This window comes from Telopea speciosissima, chromosome 9 (genome assembly GCF_018873765.1).
Source record: "Telopea speciosissima isolate NSW1024214 ecotype Mountain lineage chromosome 9, Tspe_v1, whole genome shotgun sequence".
Taxonomy (NCBI): domain Eukaryota; kingdom Viridiplantae; phylum Streptophyta; class Magnoliopsida; order Proteales; family Proteaceae; genus Telopea; species Telopea speciosissima.
The window spans coordinates 24,573,818-24,592,075 of NC_057924.1; the positions used below are offsets into that span (position 1 = coordinate 24,573,818).

General features: G+C 37.5%; 1 protein-coding gene across 1 annotated transcript in view; it reads right to left on the minus strand.

Moving 5' to 3' along the window:
• Window positions 1-5,819: 5,819 nt before the first annotated feature.
• LOC122640563 (putative DEAD-box ATP-dependent RNA helicase 29) overlaps window positions 5,820-18,258 on the minus strand; it is a 38,923-nt gene continuing 26,484 nt past the window's right edge. The window contains exons 10-11 of the mRNA XM_043833784.1: window positions 14,015-14,153; window positions 5,820-6,152 (exon numbers count right to left, since the gene is read on the minus strand). Of these exons, the coding sequence (XP_043689719.1) occupies window positions 5,932-6,152; window positions 14,015-14,153 (360 nt within the window). The 3' untranslated portion in view covers window positions 5,820-5,931. The remainder of the gene's footprint in view (window positions 6,153-14,014; window positions 14,154-18,258) is intronic.

An 18,258-nucleotide genomic window follows, 5' to 3' on the forward strand; every position in this document is an offset into this window, starting at 1 on the left:
CCACTGTTCACATTTACAATGTATTATAGGGGTTCAAGGAGACAAGAAAATTCGAAAAAAATGAGGTGCGTCTTCGGGTGGGCACCTGGAGCTGAAGTCGTGGCATTGGCTATAGGAACATTTTATTTAAAATTTGATTATGTTGATTTAGTTTTACAAGATTGTTATTATGTACCCTCTTTTAAGAGGAAGGTACTCTTTGTTTCTAAACTAGTTATGGAAGGGTATAATTTTTCTTTCATTCTAAATTGATCATTCGTATAAATAATGTTTTTGTGGCATCTGCATATTTGCAAAGTGGATTGTATTTCCTAAATTACCCGATTAGAACGAATGTAATATTAAATGTTGATTTGAAACGTAAAGCAGCTCCAGTGAACTCAACATATTTGTAGCATCTAAGATTAGGTCACATTTATTTGGACCGTATTAGTATATTGGTAAGGGATGGGCCTTTAAAGAGTCTAGGAGTCGAACCATTTGCTACCTGCAACTCATGCCTTCAAGGTAAAATGACCAAGAAACCCTTTAACAATAAGGTGCTAGAGCAACTAATGTGTTAGAGTTGATACATACTGATGTGTGTGGACCAATAAATATACAAGTAAGGTATGGATTTGAGTATTTCATAACATTCACCGATGATTACTCTAGATATGGTTATAACTACTTGATGCATAAAAAATCGAAAGCCTTCGATAAATTTAAAGAATTTCAAGTCAAGGTTGAAAGACTGCTCGATAAACGCATCAAGTCCTTACGATCAAATCATAAAGGAGAATATCTATTGGATGAATTTAGGGATTACCTCACTTCACAAGAGATAGTTAATCAATTAACTAATCCAGGTACACCACAACAAAATGGTGTATCCAAAAGATGCGATCAGACTCTACTGGATATGGTCCGGATAATGCTCACTTATAGTGAATTACCTTTTTATTTCTAGGGGTTCGCCTTAGAAGCAGCTATCTACATATTGAATAGGGTTCCAACTAAAAGTCTATAGCTAAGACACCTTTTGAGTTGTGGAAAGGGGGTAAGCCTAGCATACAACACCTTCGGGCATGGGATTGCATAGCACACATGCAAAAGCAACATATAGATAAATTGGAATCCAAGACTTCAAGGTGTTATTTCTTAGGCTATCCCAAAGGCACAATTGGTTACTATTTCTATGACCTGGTTGACTAAAAAGGTCATCATTAGCAAACATGTTACGTTTTTTGAGGAAGATATATGGACCAAGAAATCTGAACTTGTAGTTTTTGAAGAATTATTGAATAACTCAGAAACTTCACTTCCAGAAGTGAGACCAATCAACATACCCACTGAAAATCTAACACCTCAAGAACCTGAACGTAGTGGGAGGACTATTAAACCACCCACCAGGTTTACTCTTCTCACCGCAGAAAAGAAAACAGCGGAAGAGTTTCACATGGTGTCAATTGAATCGAATGATGATCCGATAACATATTCAGAAGCTCTTAAGGATGTTGATGCCACTAGGTGGCTGAAAGCAATGCGCTCTAAAATCGATTCGATGCATTCCAACAAGGTCTGGACTCTAGTTGATCAACCACTTGGGGTTAAGCCAATTGGGTGTAAATGGATCTTCTAGTGGAAGAAGGGCGCTGATGGAAATGTTGAACAATTCAAAGCGAGACTGGTGATAAAAGGTTATACCTAGCAGGAGGATATAAATTATGAGGGAACCGTTTCCCCAACGACAATGATGAAATCCATTAGGATTTTATTGGCAATCGCCGCATACTATAATTATGAGATCTGGCAAATGGATGTGCAGACTACATTCCTAAATAGATTTCTTCAAGAAAAAATTTACATGCAACAGTCAGAAGGGTTCTCTTCCTTGGAGGAAGAAAGAAAAGTATGCAAATTGCAGAGGTCCATCTATAGACCGAAGCAAGCTTCCAGAAGCTGGAACATCAGATCAAAACATGGATGAGTCATGCGTTTACAAGAAAATCAGTGGGAGCGCAATATGTTTTCTAGTTTTATACATAGATGAGATATTGTTCATTGGTAACGATGTAGGGTTTCTCTCATCAGTTAACTAGTGGTTATCCACTACTTTTTCAATGAAAAACCTTGGTAAAGCCAGTTATATCCTTGGGATCAAACTCGTAAAAGATCGTCAGAAAAGAATATTAGGTTTGTCATAGGCTACCTATATAGATAAAGTGCTGGCCAAATATAATATGGAGAACTCCAAACGAGAAAATGTCCCTTTCCGACATAGAGTCAGTCTTTCCAAATCTCAACATCCTCAGTCTCAGACGGACATTGAAGAGATGAAGAAGATTCCCTATGCCTCAGCAGTAGGGAGTCTTATGTATGCTATGTTGTGTATGAGGCTGCATATTTGCTTTGTAATAGGTATTGTGAGTTGTTACCAGTCTAATGGGTGGAGGTGTCATTTTGTGGTAAAGTGCAAAACAAAAAATTACAGCCAATCCCAATTTTTAAGAACACTTTGCATCATGTGATGCGGCTAATAAGGTGTTTGGGTTAGGAAATTCCTAATGTTTCTGGAGTAATCCCTGATCTTGTCAAAGGCCCTATTCCCCTGTTATGTGACAACAGAGGGGCCATTGCACAAGCTAAGGAGCCTAGGGCTCATCAGAAAAACAAGCACGTGCAGCGGAAGTATCATCTCATCAGAGAGATTATCCAGCAGGGCGACGTGAGTATCTCCAAAGTGGACACTACTGAAAATGTGTCTGATGCCATGACAAAAGGTTTGTCTCCTGGAGTATTAGAAAAACACATTAAGGGCATGGGTTTAAAATGTATGGAAAATTGGCTTTGATGTAGAAGTGGGAGATTGTTGGATTTATGTGTCCATCAAACCCGGTTTGTTCCGATTCGATCCGGTTACTTTGTATTGAACCTTTTATGCATTTTGGTTTAATATTATCATATGCGATATAAATTTTTTGAGCATTATGTGTCTGTAAGTTTTACTTAAAATGGTAGTCACGACTAGGGTTTGGGTTGGGCACCCTTATCATATGATCATCACATTGGGTATGCCTAGACATGATGTCAGAGTACGAATGCAAGTGCACATCAGTATGTGCATTGGCAAAGAATCTTATTTGTCGATTCCCTCATGTATTACTGTCAAATGTAGGATGAGATAGACATGTATCATTGAGACCCTGTACCTGAGAGGACCTTGTCACTGCGAAATGTGAACGCATTCTTTGGATCATCAATGACTGAGATTCAATAGAGTCAAAGTCGATGTTCTGGGAATATGCAAACATTTCGTGACTGAAAGAGTTACTCACCACGGTCACCATTGTCCGATTGGGGAACATCAAGATAGAGATTGTTTGTGGATGGTCGGATCGGAATTTGGATCTAGTGCGGTTTTAGAAATGGTTTTTGCAAAACCTATTTTACATAAAATTAGTTTTTATTTAAAATATTTTATCATGTTTTGTGGGATCCGATCACGTACACAGACGTTCTCGTATGGACATGTTCTATGGAATGGGGTTTGGCAGTACATGTGTACATGCCCTAGATTCCATAATGATGTTGCTGATTAGTGGTGAGGGTATAAATGGAATTTACTAATTAATTAATTGTTTATTTAATTTATTGGATAAGGTGCTATTTTTATTTATCCATTAAATATAAAATAAATAAATAATTAAACATTCTCTATTAGATTCTGCTTCTTCATCAATTAGAAGCCCATTAGGTTTAAACAGGTTCAAGTCAAAGAGGAGAGAGAGAAACAGACTCTCACTGGGTTTTTTCGAAATATGGTTTTAAATTTTTTTTTAAAAAAAACTTATTATAAAAGCAATCTAAATCATGGAGGGGGAGACCACGTTTTGAACCTTGGACGGTTTTGAGTGCTCCCCCTCTCTCCCACGTGTTTGGCTCTCTCTCTTGATCTCTTCTCTCTCATTCTTCTTGCTCTCTAGCTTTTGAGAGTTAGGGTATTGGAAACCCAGGATTGCTCTTGAAGATTTGAAGAAGAAGATCTAGTTTTGACTTGGAGAACCTTGGCTGCACCATTGGAGGTTTAGATCTGTTTACCTGGTATGCTCGTTGGAGGAAGAACCACTGTTTATTGGAGGAGCAACACTTGAGGCTCATCAGGTTAGTAAGTTTTTGTTAATTCCTCCTGTTTTAATTATATGATTATTCATGGGATGTGAAAGAAACCTGAATTGATCTCTTTCCGCTGCGCATTTGGGTATGGGAAGGATTCCTCTTTCCATGGAATGGAAAAGAGATGAATTTTCTCTCTTAGGGATCCCATAATTTTATGGGACAAGAAAGAAAATGATTGAGTTACACCAGGGTTCCCATGGGCAAGCATGGACAACCCTAAATTTAAATAGGGTCACAGTAAGGCACCCATGGGCGACCATGGGAAACCCTTAAATTTAAATAGGGTGCTCTAGGGCAACCCAAACTTTCCAAGATAATGCTTCTTATTGGTTTCCCAAAGAATCATGGAGATGATCCCATGGACTGCTATTTGACTAACAAGACATTCATTATTATCTCACGAACATCCACCATATGACTCACGAAAGTCTAAGAGCGTTTGAAACTGGGCAGAATGTGCATCTTTCACGGAAATAGTCATCTCTTCCTCGTTCGAACTACGATTGAGCTCATTTAAATTGCGTAGGAAATAAGACTCAAAGAGCTATAACAATGCTTTGAGATTCAACAGAATCAACCACTATGATAACCCAAAAATTACCCTAAGCTGCTGCTGCAACAAAGAGTCTTCTCACACAATGTATGATATTGCCAATAATGACTTGGCTAGCAACACACCAATCATGATCAACAATCTCCCTTACTGCCCTTGTCACTGTCATAATTCACTTTTCCCCCAACCAGAGCAATTCTCCAGCACCATCCATGTGAAAATAACATGTCATCATATCAACTGTGATGTCTCTTTATGAGATTTGTTGCTTCAGTTGGGTTCTCTACTGATCGGATAGAATGTAGCACCTTCTTTTTGGGATCTTTGATCCTTCTCCACCATCTTGTGAAGTGAAATCCAAAAGTGCAATAGCTTTTAAGGGGAAAGAATACTTTGGTGATTGATACAGATTTCAATTTCTGCAAACAGACTGAATCTTATTTCACATTATTCAAGATCTGATCTGATCTAGAGGGAATCTTTGCCCAGGGGTTTGAACTTAAACAGCTTACAAGTCGATCTAAGTAGTTATTGATTTCATTAATAAAAAAAAATTAGATGAACAGATTAAAAGTAGTACCCACATCCTTCAACAGTGTCCCCTTTTTAATCTTGGTCTTCACCAGAGAAAGAAGGGTTTGACATTACTTATTAATTTACAAACCACTTCAGTAACATCAGTCTTTCCTTTTTTTTTTTTTTTTCACTTCTTGTTATTATTGACGCTGTCTGTATTATCAGAATAAATTATCTCAACACCGAATAGATTTGAAACACAGAAATGTCTGTAAAGTCTAAATATGCATCTTAGGGACAGATCATAGCTCCTTCGAAAAACCTATGGAAGAATGAAAATATGAAAATTATCTTGGATGAAAATAAATCTTGGCTTGCTTGGAAGAAGACCAAGCAAGATTAGAGGCAAAATGGATTTGGTGTGGAGAACATACAAATAAAACATAATTATTTTGTTTGCCAACCCGAATCTGAATCTGCCTGTTCTTCGCTTGCCAGAGTACCTAGGAAAGTTCATCTTAACGGAAAACTCTGGTCCCTTGGCAAAGAACTGACTAACTCAAGATTTGAATAAAACCCCAACTGGAAGCTGGAGGGGGTGGGGGGGTCAAAAATATTGGGCCTCTTCTTTTGGTGCTTTTTGAGACTCCCATCTTCCTCCTTACTTGCTCTAATCCTAAACGGCTCTATAGATCAGAATTTGCCTATAATTTTCTCACTTTGCTTTTCCTCTTTGCATTTTTTCCAAACTTCTTCCCCTTTGCAGATTTGTTCTTGGCATGAGACATTCTGCTTGCATTCTTTTGCCTTTCTTTTCGAATTTGTTCAGGATTTTTTAATTCTGAGCGGACATGAGCATTTGGCAATGAATGATGATTCTTCCCACCTTTGAACATTCTGTTATATCCTTGCATCCGATGGTCCCCTGGAAAATAGGAACACATGCAACAAACAATGTTATTGAATTTCATTCGCTAAACGGGAGATGGGTAAGAACTTTATATTTATGTTTTAATTCATACAATAATTTTTTCGAAATATTATTAACTTTAATTGAAGGTGATACAATAAGATAAGTATCAAGAGCATCCACCACACTAAAGATGCAGATCTGTAATAAGTAATGATTTTCGATCTGCATGTTGAGATTGTTGAACATTAAGAGCTAAGCAAAATAAAACAAATAACTTAGATCTACAAGCAGGCAGGACAAATGCCACAACAGTTGCTCTTAATGCCTTGAAACAAAATAATCAAAATTCAAAACAAATAACCTCATAATTACAAATAAATGTAAAAAGGACATGAAGTATGAGCAATACATATGCAAAATAACAGATTGGACCTCCAGCATTCCATAAAATACAGCAAAACTTTAGATTTGCCTTTTTTGCCCCTTTTTTTCGGGGATAGGGGGATTTTATTTTGGGGGGAGGACAGGCTGTCTTGATAGGCTGGCAGCTTTATTTGCCTGTGAGGGCTGATTTGGCCAATCCAGACCATTGGTAATGGATCAATAGGAACCCCTCTTCATGAGAAATCAAATTTCATGCCCTAGCTCAATCATATTTTCCACCAGTTATTTGACTCTTCCCTAGTATTTTCAGTGGTCCAGATGTAGCCTTTTTAGGTCAAAACAGATTAACAAAAAGAGTCACGCCACATGGCAGTCCTTATGAACTCAAGCTTGATGCATGCGTAGGGGAGGGTGCCTTACCTACTACCAGTAAGGCAAATGTTGTCTGGGTGCCAACTAAGCTACCATGAGGCAGATATGTAGCTGGTCCCGCCAAGCCCAGTGGGACTGGAAATTCCACTAACCTTGTTCTATCTTAAAATGCTACCATAACTTAAAAGTAGGTATCTGAAAGCATAGACATAGCCACGCTAATAGTGGAATCTAATGAAAGTCAATGACATACAGATTCAATTCCAGCAATTTTCATATCATTTTTATTCTAGAGAGCAAAGAGCTATTATTGGGGCTGATTTTGTTACAGGTTTTGTTCACCCAAATTTAAGTTCTGCTTTTAAAATTTTATATTATGTTTTTGTTAATTGATATGTAAGTCTCGGTATTAGCGCCAGGCTAGTAAGGGTAATTTTATCTAAGGTTTATTTTCTTTTTTTATTATTATTTTTCCTGTTTTTCCCTTAGTTAACTTATATATTAAATAGAAAAGGAGATCCAATAATATATTATATTGTGACTCCCAAGTTGCACAGCCATTGTCTCTCTCTCTCTCTCTTTTTCTCTCTTCTTCTTTTCTACTTTTATTTACATGGTATCAGAGCTATAGGCACTGTTACAGCTCTCTTTGATTATTTTCTTCTCATTTCTCAAGACGTCTATGGGTATTGAAGTGTTCGTTTCAGATTGAAGCTTTGCGCCTTCTCCTGTCTTTCGTTTGAAGGGGTGCCGCACTCTATGCTGTGTTTTGGGACTGTTTCGAGTCTAGTTCATGTTCTAAATTAAGAACTAGGTCTCTTTTTTCGTTGTTTGGTGATTTATGGAGTGAAGATTACGCTGGAACTTGAAGAATATATATCGGCAGCACCCTGTCAGGGTATTGAGATCGATTTTTTGGTGGAGTTTTTGGAATGAGTTTTTGAGTTTGCTGAATTTTTCGGAAGCTACTGCAGAGGTTATTTTTCTGTTTTGTTCAACCTATAGAGATCAATTTTAGTCAGGGTGCTTCTGGAAAAATCAATATTGGTCAGGTTTTTGGGAATCGATTTTTTTTTCAGAATTTTTTACTTCTTGCTGCAACTTCACTCCGTCCTCTGGCGGTGAATAATGTCTAAGCACTTGAAGAATGTGGTGACTGAGGTATTATCTTCATCATCAAATCGTATCACTGAAAAGAAGCTGGAGGGGATTACCAACTTTCAATAATGGAAGAAAATTGTTAAGTTGGTTCTAACCGGACGTGATCAGCAGGATCACTTGTTGAAAAATAAACCAGATTATGACCCCTTATGGGATACTATTGACGCAAGAATCTTGGGATAACCAAATTGTTGACTTGGTGACTCACATTGACACTGTCAAGGAGCTATGGGAGTATCTTAATGTTCTGTATTCTGGACAGAACAATATTTCTCGTATTTATGATCTGTTTCAAGAGTTTTATCGATCTAATCGAACGGGTCGCCCTTTGACCCAGTATTTTGCTAACTTTAAGAGGATGTACGAGGAGTTGAATTCCCTACTTCCTATCACTTTTAATGTGGAACAAATGCAAAGTCAGCGGGAACACTTCGCTGTCATGGGATTTTTGGGAGGAATCGGGAAAGAGTTTGATTCTATCCGTTCTCAAATTCTTGGTGATGACAAGGTAGCCACACTATTAGAAACATTTTCCCGAGTTCTACGTGTCTCTCGTGAGAGTTCTACTTCAGTGGATAAATCAGCCTTGGCTTCTTTTCCACCTAACCATGGACCTAATAGTGGGGCTGGTCATGGTGGTAATGGTAATAGTGGTGATGGTCGTGGTCATGGGGCTGGTTATGGTAAACCTCCTACTTCAGGTACTCAGGCTGCTTCTGAAAATTCAGGTTTGGTGAAGACTTATCACCATTGTGGTAGCCTAGGACATATCCAACGTTATTGTTGAAAACTTCATGGCAAACCACCTCAACAACAATTTGCCAATTCCATTGCTACTATTGAGTTTGTTATTTCTTCATCTCCATAGTCTGAGGGTAAGACTATGAAGATGTCTGATGAGGAGTATACTCGTTTTACACAGTTTCGGATTTCACAGTCATCCCAACCTCCAACTGCCACTTTTGTTCATACAGGTAATGCCACAGCATGTCTTTCGACTGCTACTTCTCGTCCCTGGATCATTGATTCAGGGGCTTCGGATCGTATGACTGGTGTCTCAGGTATATTTTCCTCCTTCAAAAAATAATCATCTAATGTTACTGTAGTTGATGGTTCCATAGCTTAAGTGACTGGTACTGGCACTGGTCATGTTACATCTTCTTTGTCCTTATATTCCGTTCTTTATTTACCTGACTTTCCTTTTAATCTCTTGTCCGTTAATAGGTTTACCAAAACTTATAATTGTTCTGCAACCTTTTTCTCCGACTCTTATTTATTTCAAGATCTTACGACGAAGAAGATGATTGGTAGAAGTTGTGAATCCCGCAGGGAGGGGCTTTATATACTTGAGGATATTTCATCCGTAGCATGTTCCAATGTGGCGTCACCTCACCAGATTCATTGTCGTTCGGGTCATCTTTTGTTGGAGAGTTTGAAACTTTTAGATACTCGTTTTCGATCCCTTTCTAGTTTAAATTGTGAGTTCTGACAGTTTGGGAAACTTCACCGTGTGAATTATCCTCCTAAAGTCAAGAAACAGTTTGACCAACCTTTTCTTTGTTCATTCTGATGTATGGGGTCCTTATCCAGTCGTTTCTAAGGTGGATTTTTGTTATTTTGTTACTTTTGTTGATGACTATTCCAGAGTTACCTGGATTTATTTAATGAAAAAGTGTTCAGAATTATTTTCCATCTTTTGTGCACTTGTGAATGAGATTCATACTCAATTTCAGACTCTTTTGTGTGTTCTTCGTAGTGATAATGCTAAGGAGTAGTTTTCTACCCCCTTTTCTGAATTTATGATTCAAGTGGTATTATTCATCAGTCCTCTTGTGCTGACACTCCATAACAAAATGGTGTGTCCGAGAGGAAGAATAGACATTTAATGAAGGACACCGATCTCTTTTGTTTGAGATGAAGGTGGCTAAACCTTTTTGGGCAGATGCTGTTTTGACTGCATTATACCTTATTAACTACATGCCTTCCTTTGTTCTAAGTGGTGGTATTCCTCATTCTTTGTTGTTTCCTTCTATGCCTTTGTTTTACCACCATAGGTATTTGGTAGTGTTTGTTTCACTCGTGATCATCGTCATAGCGTTTCAAAGTTGGATCCTAAAGCTCTTAAGTGTCTTTTTGTTGGTTATTCTCGCACCCAAAAAGGTTATCATTGTTACTCTTTTGAGTTACAGAAATACTTTGTCATTGCTGATGTTTCCTTCTTTGAATCCACCCATTATGATGCATCTTCTTTTACTGTTTCTGAGTTAGATGATGATCTTCCTGTCTATGTTGTTCAGTCTCTTGTTCACCCTATTCCACAGGATGCCTCATCACCGACACCTCCTATTTTGTACAAACGTCACCTACGGAAAGTATGGGCTCCCTTGGTTCGGCTGCCTCTGCTCCATCTACTTCTTTGTCTGCTGATCCTACAATAGGTACTTCTTCCTTGGAACCTTCTTCTGATCTTGATATTCCTATTGCTCATCATAAGGGTGTTCGGAGTTGTACCCAACACCCCATTTCTAACTTTGTGTCCTATTCTGGTTTGTCTTCTACTTTCCATTCGTGTTTGACTACTGATGAAAATCATCCTATCCCTAAGTCTGTTGCAGAGGCATTATCTATTCCTGGTCTTAGTTAGTAAGTTCATATATTATATGCGTATTATACGCATATCTGAACGCTTAATTCAAAAAAACGTATTTTACCATATATTTCTATTTATATGGTAAAAAACTCGTTTTTTTAAGTGCACCTATTAAACACGAATTAAACGCGTTTAATACTTTTTAAGTTAAGTTTAATTTTGTTTAAAAGAAAAACTCAAAATTTAAAGAAGAAAAAAGGCAAAACAAAACCCTCGCATAATACGATTTTGGTCTTCTTCTCTTCAAACCCTACCCGCCGACTGCCCTCATTCCATTCATCTTCTTCATCTCCGTTCTCATTTTAGTTCAGGTGGTCAGCTAGACTTCCTTTGAGGCTGAATACCCCCTTGCCCCTTCCTATTATCCGTTCCCATTTCAGTTCAGGTGGTTGGTTAATTGCAGCTGGGTAAATTAGTGATTGCAAAGGCGGGCAAGCTCTGTTCCTCTTCTTCTTTTCCGTCTCCGTTCGCCAAACGGTTGCAGCAATAATTGTAGCGGTGGCCTGGTGGGAACACTCAATCTGAGGCTCTCTCTTCTTCGTCTCTATAAGTCGTTCCTCATCTTTTTCCCTGTTTGTTTTTTTTTTTTTTCTGCTTCATCTTTGTGTGGTTTAATTCACGGAACAAAATTTTCATAAACAAATATGATTCGAGTAACATGAGTTGACAAAACTGCTATTTGATGCAATTGATCATTAACTAAATTCTAATGCCATTGGAAGACCATTACGCACAAGCTTGGCAACAGGTCATCTGAGCTCTACATATGACTATATAAATATTTAACCTGCTACTAAGGTACATGAACTTCCATTGGTGATGTTAGTTAATCTTAGAGATGAGTTCATTGATGTCAGCACATCTTAGAGATGTGTTCTAGAACACATTATGTCTTTTTTTTAATGTCTGATGAGATACTTTTATTGACATTTTGATTTGTTAAATGATAATCTTATGAGATGTAATAGGGGATATTATATTGTGTTTATTTTAGTTGTGAGGTTTCTTTTTGATAAAATCATTGTCTATATGCTATTATTTTGTTTATTAGGTGGTGCACATCTATTACATAGTGAATGTATGCCGATTTTTGCTTATAGAGCGGCCGTATTAAACACGTATTGTATTATTGCCGTATGCGCTTTATTACACTGAATTTTTGAAAAGTAATATTGCCGTCTAGTCCATTTAATTGTTGAATGTATCCGTTCCCGTTCAATTTTCGTTTCCGAACTTACTAAGTTCCTGGTTGGAGGGCTGCTATGAATGAGGAACTGTTGGCATTGGAGGAAAATCAGACTTGGGATCTTGTTCCAGTACCCTCACGTAAATCTCCTATTGGTTGTCGTTGGGTGTATGTGGTGAAGGTAAACCCTGATGGTTCCTTGGCACATTTGAAGGCCCATCTTGTGGCAAAGGGCTATGCCCAAGTATATGGTGTGGACTATTTGGATACTTTTTCTCATGTGCCTAAACTAACTTATGTTCCTATTTTGATTTCTCTTGTTGCTACTTGTCATTGGCCTTTATTTCAATTAGATATTAAGAATGCCTTTTTACATGGGGATCTTAATGAGGAGGTTTATATGGAGCAACCTCCTGGGTTTGTAGCTCAGGGGGAGTCTGGTCTAGTGTATAATTCAAGAAGTAGTTGTATGAGCTGAAACAGTCCCCTTAGGCTTGGTTTGGCCGGTTCACTGAGGTTATGTTAGAATTTGGGCTGACACGGTGTGGTAGTGATTATTCAGTGTTTTTTCGACGTTCTGAAGCAGGGAACATATTCCTTGTTGTTTATGTAAACGACATTGTTATTACAGGAGATGATGCTTCTGGTATTGAGAATTTGAAGGTACATTTGCAGCAAAATTTCAAACCAAGGATCTGGGAAAGTTGAAGTATTTCTTGGGTGTGGAAGTGGCTCAGTCAAGAAAAGGGATTTTGCTTTCACAGCGAAAATATGTTATAGATCTTCTCTCGGAGACAGGGATGTTGGGCTCTAAACCTATAGATACTCCCATGGATCCCAATGTAAAGCTTACAGCTGATGATGGTGATGTTTTAGGTGATCCTGAGAAGTATCGGAGACTAGTTGGGAAGTTGAATTATCTGGCAGTGACTCGGCCTGACATTGCCTTTCCTGTTAGTGTGGTGAGTCAGTTTTTGTCTACTCCTTGGACATCTCACTGGGATACAGTTGTACAGATCTTGCGTTACCTAAAAAAGGCTCCTAGACGTGGTCTCCTCTATAGTGATCATGGTCATGGACAGATAGAGGGTCTTTCGGATGCTGACAGCCATCGTCTCTCTCTTCTTCTTTTCTATTATTATTTACAGTTTTTAAGTTCCCCAAAAAATTTTCTAAAATGAATGACACAGACATGAGATTATTTACATATATGCAAATTTTATCCTAATTCCTAATTTGGTCCTGTTTGAAATTGAACTGCAATGTGCTCAAAATTCAGTTAAAATAAGGAAAACAAGGTTACAGCATAGTTCATATCCATCAAAAGTTTGAAATGCTCAGTTTAGAAGCAGTTCAAAAAATTGAAACCAAATCTCAAAATTCTCAAAATTGTGCTTCTCTAAAGTCTTGGTCTTACAGTCCTTGTTATGTCCAAAACGCCTCCATCTGCTTGAATACAAACAGAAATCTAGATGGGTTGGGAGAGAGAGATTATTGAGGATTCTAGACCTACTTATCTGCCTCATACCCTGCAACAAATACTGACATTTCCAGGGATAATATCCAGTCTCCCAATTGTAACCCATTTCATGGGAACACAGTAAGAGAGAGATTACTATGGTTACCCTGGTGGTAAGTTAGGCAACTGAACACTGAGATAGGTTACATTTATCTCCCCCCTACCCAAAAAAAAACAAAAAAGAAGAAGCTGGTGCCATAAGTAAACTAAATCACCATAGAAAGAAGCTCTAGTGTGGAATATTTTTAGTACTCAAAACCAAGAAAATGCCCTGGACAGAAAACAATCTACACTAGTGGTAAATTCCCATGAGGCTGAAATCCTTATCCCAAGGATCAACAACTAAGCAATGTAAGATTATTAAAAGAATCAACAAGCCATCCAGAAGGCGTTAAATGAATAAATAATACATAGTTCCAAGAGTATGGAGTCTAATAAGTCTAAAATAAAACTGGTGTGATGAGAATTTACAAGGGAAAATGTAGGGAAAGAGATGTATTTGGTAACTGTAACTTGTTATGCGTGTATAGAGTAGTTCAGTAAAACTTGAAGTAAACAAATCAAGAACTGCTTAACAAACAATAGAAGATTCCAAACATCACCTGTTGAACCAGTAGCCTCTCCAGAACCAGGTTCAGTACTCATTCCTTTGAGAGATATCTTCTTGTGTGACCTTTCTTTCCACTTCTTGTATATACCTGTCTTGGTGGCTTTCACTTTAGAGCCGCCCTCGGTCTTTACCTATACACCATTTTAGGAACAAAGAGTCAGAAGGGAATATTACGCAGACATTGACCAGCTAACCTCTGAAAATTTTTGGATTTTAGAACAATAATTCATTAGCAAAACCATTGGTTTACCCAAGGAAGTCAATATAAATAGGGAAGGAGAACAAAAAAAAGTAAGATGATGAGAATGTTCGAACTAGCAGAGTTCAAAATCATCTACAATAGTGCAATAGGGAAAATTGCAGAAGTAACCAAATTGACATAGTAGAAATGGCATGTGAGGTATCGATTGGGAACCATGGCATTACCGTAGACCAGAACAAAATTCAGAGACTTAACCAATGACAGATTTGCTGCATTCTGTGGCTTTTTATGTATTTTAATGGGAAAGCAATCTTCCATTAATAAGATTAACTTTTTTATTAGAATTTTTTATATATGATCACAAATACCTTCATACACTTGAAGATATAACTGTGCAAAAAAATTTGGTGAAACCTCATTTCTGTATCTGATGTAGATCCCAGAACTGACCAGAAGAAGAAGAACCAAGACCCATTGAACCAGCTCCAGAAGGACCAGAACTGGACCAGATGGAGCCAGCCCAGCAGGTCTTCTAGAAGGGCCAAGAAAAAGAGGCCAAAACACTGTTCATGTGACCAGTGTCACAGCCCATATTTGCCTTGTGTAGGGATGTTTTTTAGAAGATCTTGTGGGCCCATCAAGTGGAGAAAGCTTCTATCCTAATGCTGTCATAATTTTGTTTCTATTTTCAGTTTATATTAGGTAGTTTCTAATTTATATTAGTTTCTAATTTGGTTATATTTGCATGTTTAGAAGGCTGAGTTATAAAGCCTTTAGTAGTTTCTATTTTCATTAAGTTTCTATTTTCATTAAGTTTCTAATTTCCATTAGTTGCTAAGTTAGTCAAGTTGCTATTTTTTTAAGTTTCTAATTTTGTAAGCTAGCCTATTAAATAGGCACCCCCTTGTTGTAATAGTGAAGACAGAATTAATGAATGAAGTTTTGAGGCATTTTTGCACTCAATTATGGGAGTAAAACCCCTGTTCAAACAGCTGAGATAGCTGTGGGTGAGAGACCCAAGGCTGAGATAGCCCATCCCCCCTACCCCCTCCATATTCTATCTTCTCTTCTCCCAACTCGATCAACACTGCTGTGCTGTTCTGTGACTGTAATTAATCACTGTGAGAGTATACTTTGAAAACCTGAATCAAACCCCTGTCAAGTTTTAATTAGTTACTGCTGTTGTACAACCTGAGGAGGCTCTAGAACACCTGCGGCTCTGCTGTTCCTACTTTGTTTCTCCAGCAGATTTCAGACTTGAATATCTCTTCAACCAGCTATCGAAATCAGTTGAGTTTTGAAGCACAAAACACACCTACCAGGGCCTCCACTCGATCCAAGTTTCAGACTCTATTGCTGGCTGGATTGTTCTACTGAACTTACCTTCTAATTCTGAATTTTACCTTCTATTTTCAAGACCAACTCAGACCTCCACTTCTGATCAGCAGAATTGGACCAAACTTGGAGCACATATTCACCCCACCAACGCTAGCCGTCGATCAGATTTCGAGTCCATTCCCACTGCTGGTTTGCTCAGATTTGATTACTTTCTAATTCTGATTTGCTTCCATTATTGATGATCTGCTGCAACTATCAACGATCCTACTGTAGAGTGGTTCTTAGTTGAACCCCTTCTACAATAGTATTTTTCCCTCAAATAAAACACAGAGCCACTAATTAGGAGGAAAGGAGGATTTTTTACTTTTTTCTTTTCTGGATGGATAATGATTTGAGAACATCTGAATGCTGAAGGATAACAATATAGAGAAGTACAAAATCACCATAATTGAGCCTGATAATATAGAGGCCAAAACATAGCCCCAAACCTCTATGAGAGAAACAGCGAGGAAGATAGTTGATATACCTCAAGAATGTTGTCAAATCATTACGGCATAGTTATCAGAACTAAGCCATAGTAATGGCTCAGAAGAAGCTCAGGCTTCTGGGAAACCCTTGGTGAGGGAAGGGAAGGAATTGAAATACTCATGGACTACTAGTAGCGTGATCAAGAAATAATGAGACAGCTGCTGGAAACATTGTGACAGATCACAATCTTGGGGAATATTAAAAGGCCTCGACTACAATAAAGCAAGAATTTACTGGGAATTGGGAACTCAAACAAAACAGCAGAACTAATAGAATGAAAACTCTTCACAGGATGCCATGAGTAGAATTGTTGCGGTCATTTTGCACCCTATAGATTCAATAATTCTATCCTGGAAGATAATGCATTCAAGGATTCTATAAGAAATCTAGAAGCAAGAACTACAATTTTTAACAAGTATCAGTAATGAAACCAATAGGATCAAAACAGGTACAGAATTGATAGTACTTGGGAGAATTTAGAAACTCAAAAATCAAGAGTCTGATTAAATCTAAAATTCTGGTGAAACATAAAGGTTTAGCAGACCTATTAATTGACACAAGAATCATGAAAATCAGATAGGTGTTGATAGATGATTCTCTATTTCCAAGCTAAGGTCCAGAACTAAGGAATCTCAGCAAAATCTGATTAACAGTTCATTAATTATGTAATAGATCTCTACTAACCAGATTTGAAAGAATAAATTTATTTTTCCAGCAGATATATAATCAAGTCAAGAAATAGATGCATCGAGACAGAAGAAAATAGAAGGAAACAGAGTAGAGGTAGAGGAAATAGAAGAAGATTTCAAAATTAGAGAATAAGACGAACTGAAAAGGAGAGGATCAAATACACCTGATCAGAAGAAGGAGATCAAATCTGGAATAACAGTTGCATATGCATAGCTCAACAGCTTAAGAATTCTTGAAATACACTCAATTCTATTATTCAAATCATTTCTAGTCAATGTGTGTGTGTCGGTACAAGTATAAAGACCTTTTGAAAATTCCTAATTAGTCTCACAATTGGACTCCTAATCTAATGCAGGACTGGTTTGAGTTGGTTTGGTCCAGATCCAAACTTTTTTTTTAATTCAAAATCTGGTTCCATCGATTGGGTGACCACGTTCAATGAAACAGCCTTATCTAGTCAAATCATGGGTTGTTTAAGACAGGTTCAATGAACCAGTCTTATCTAGTCTAATCTTGGGTTGTTTAGGACACTTAGTTTCCTATTTTAGTTATTACTCTACTTTTTAAGAAAGGTTAGGATATTATTCCTAATTTCCAGCTTTATTTTATAAGTCATATAGGGGAACGAGCATGGAAAGAGAACTCGGTCGAAACCGCAAGATATCTCGGTTTCGCAGGTTTCTGAGACGAGTTGGCCAAGCACTTGAACAAATGCATGGTTTCGACCGAGATGTTGGTAATTTCGCAAATTTCAACATTTATGCCCATCGAAACTTGGGGGAACCTGGCTCGAAACCAGTACAGATACTTATGTATGCCAGTAACCAGGACAGACACTTATTTATGCCTAATATCATTTAAGTAAATGTTTTTGTATAACATTTACTTAAGATATTATTCATAAATAAGTAAATACCCCCTATTTGAATCCAATAAAAATACTTTAAAAAATCAAACTCCACAAGGAAAAAAGGTCAACCCCCCAATTCAAGAACAAAAAATTGGATTTTTGGCGGTAAGTGCAATTTTCAACTTTCTAATGTTGGGACTTTTCTCAAATCTAAAAATTCGATAAATCTTAATATGCTAAAACATTGCTATCAACCAAAAGTGCGGGACAATATTCATTTGTTTTGATGTCCAAAAAGTATTTTCATTCAAAGTGATTTTGACAGCATACACACACCAAATTAAGTTTAACGGGTACATAACTCCTTCAATATAAATCAGATTTAAGCAATCTTGGTCTTGTTGGAAAGCTATCAAAAGATTTGTTAGATCTGATTTATATTGAAGGAGTTATGTTCAGGTCAAAGTTAATTTGACGTGCGTGAATGCTGTCAAAATCGCTCTGAATGAAAATATTTTTTTGGACATCAAAACAAATGAATATTTTACCGCACTTTTGGTTTATAGCAATGTTTTACCATATTAAGATTTATGGAATTTTTAGATTTGAGAAAAACCCCAGCATTAGA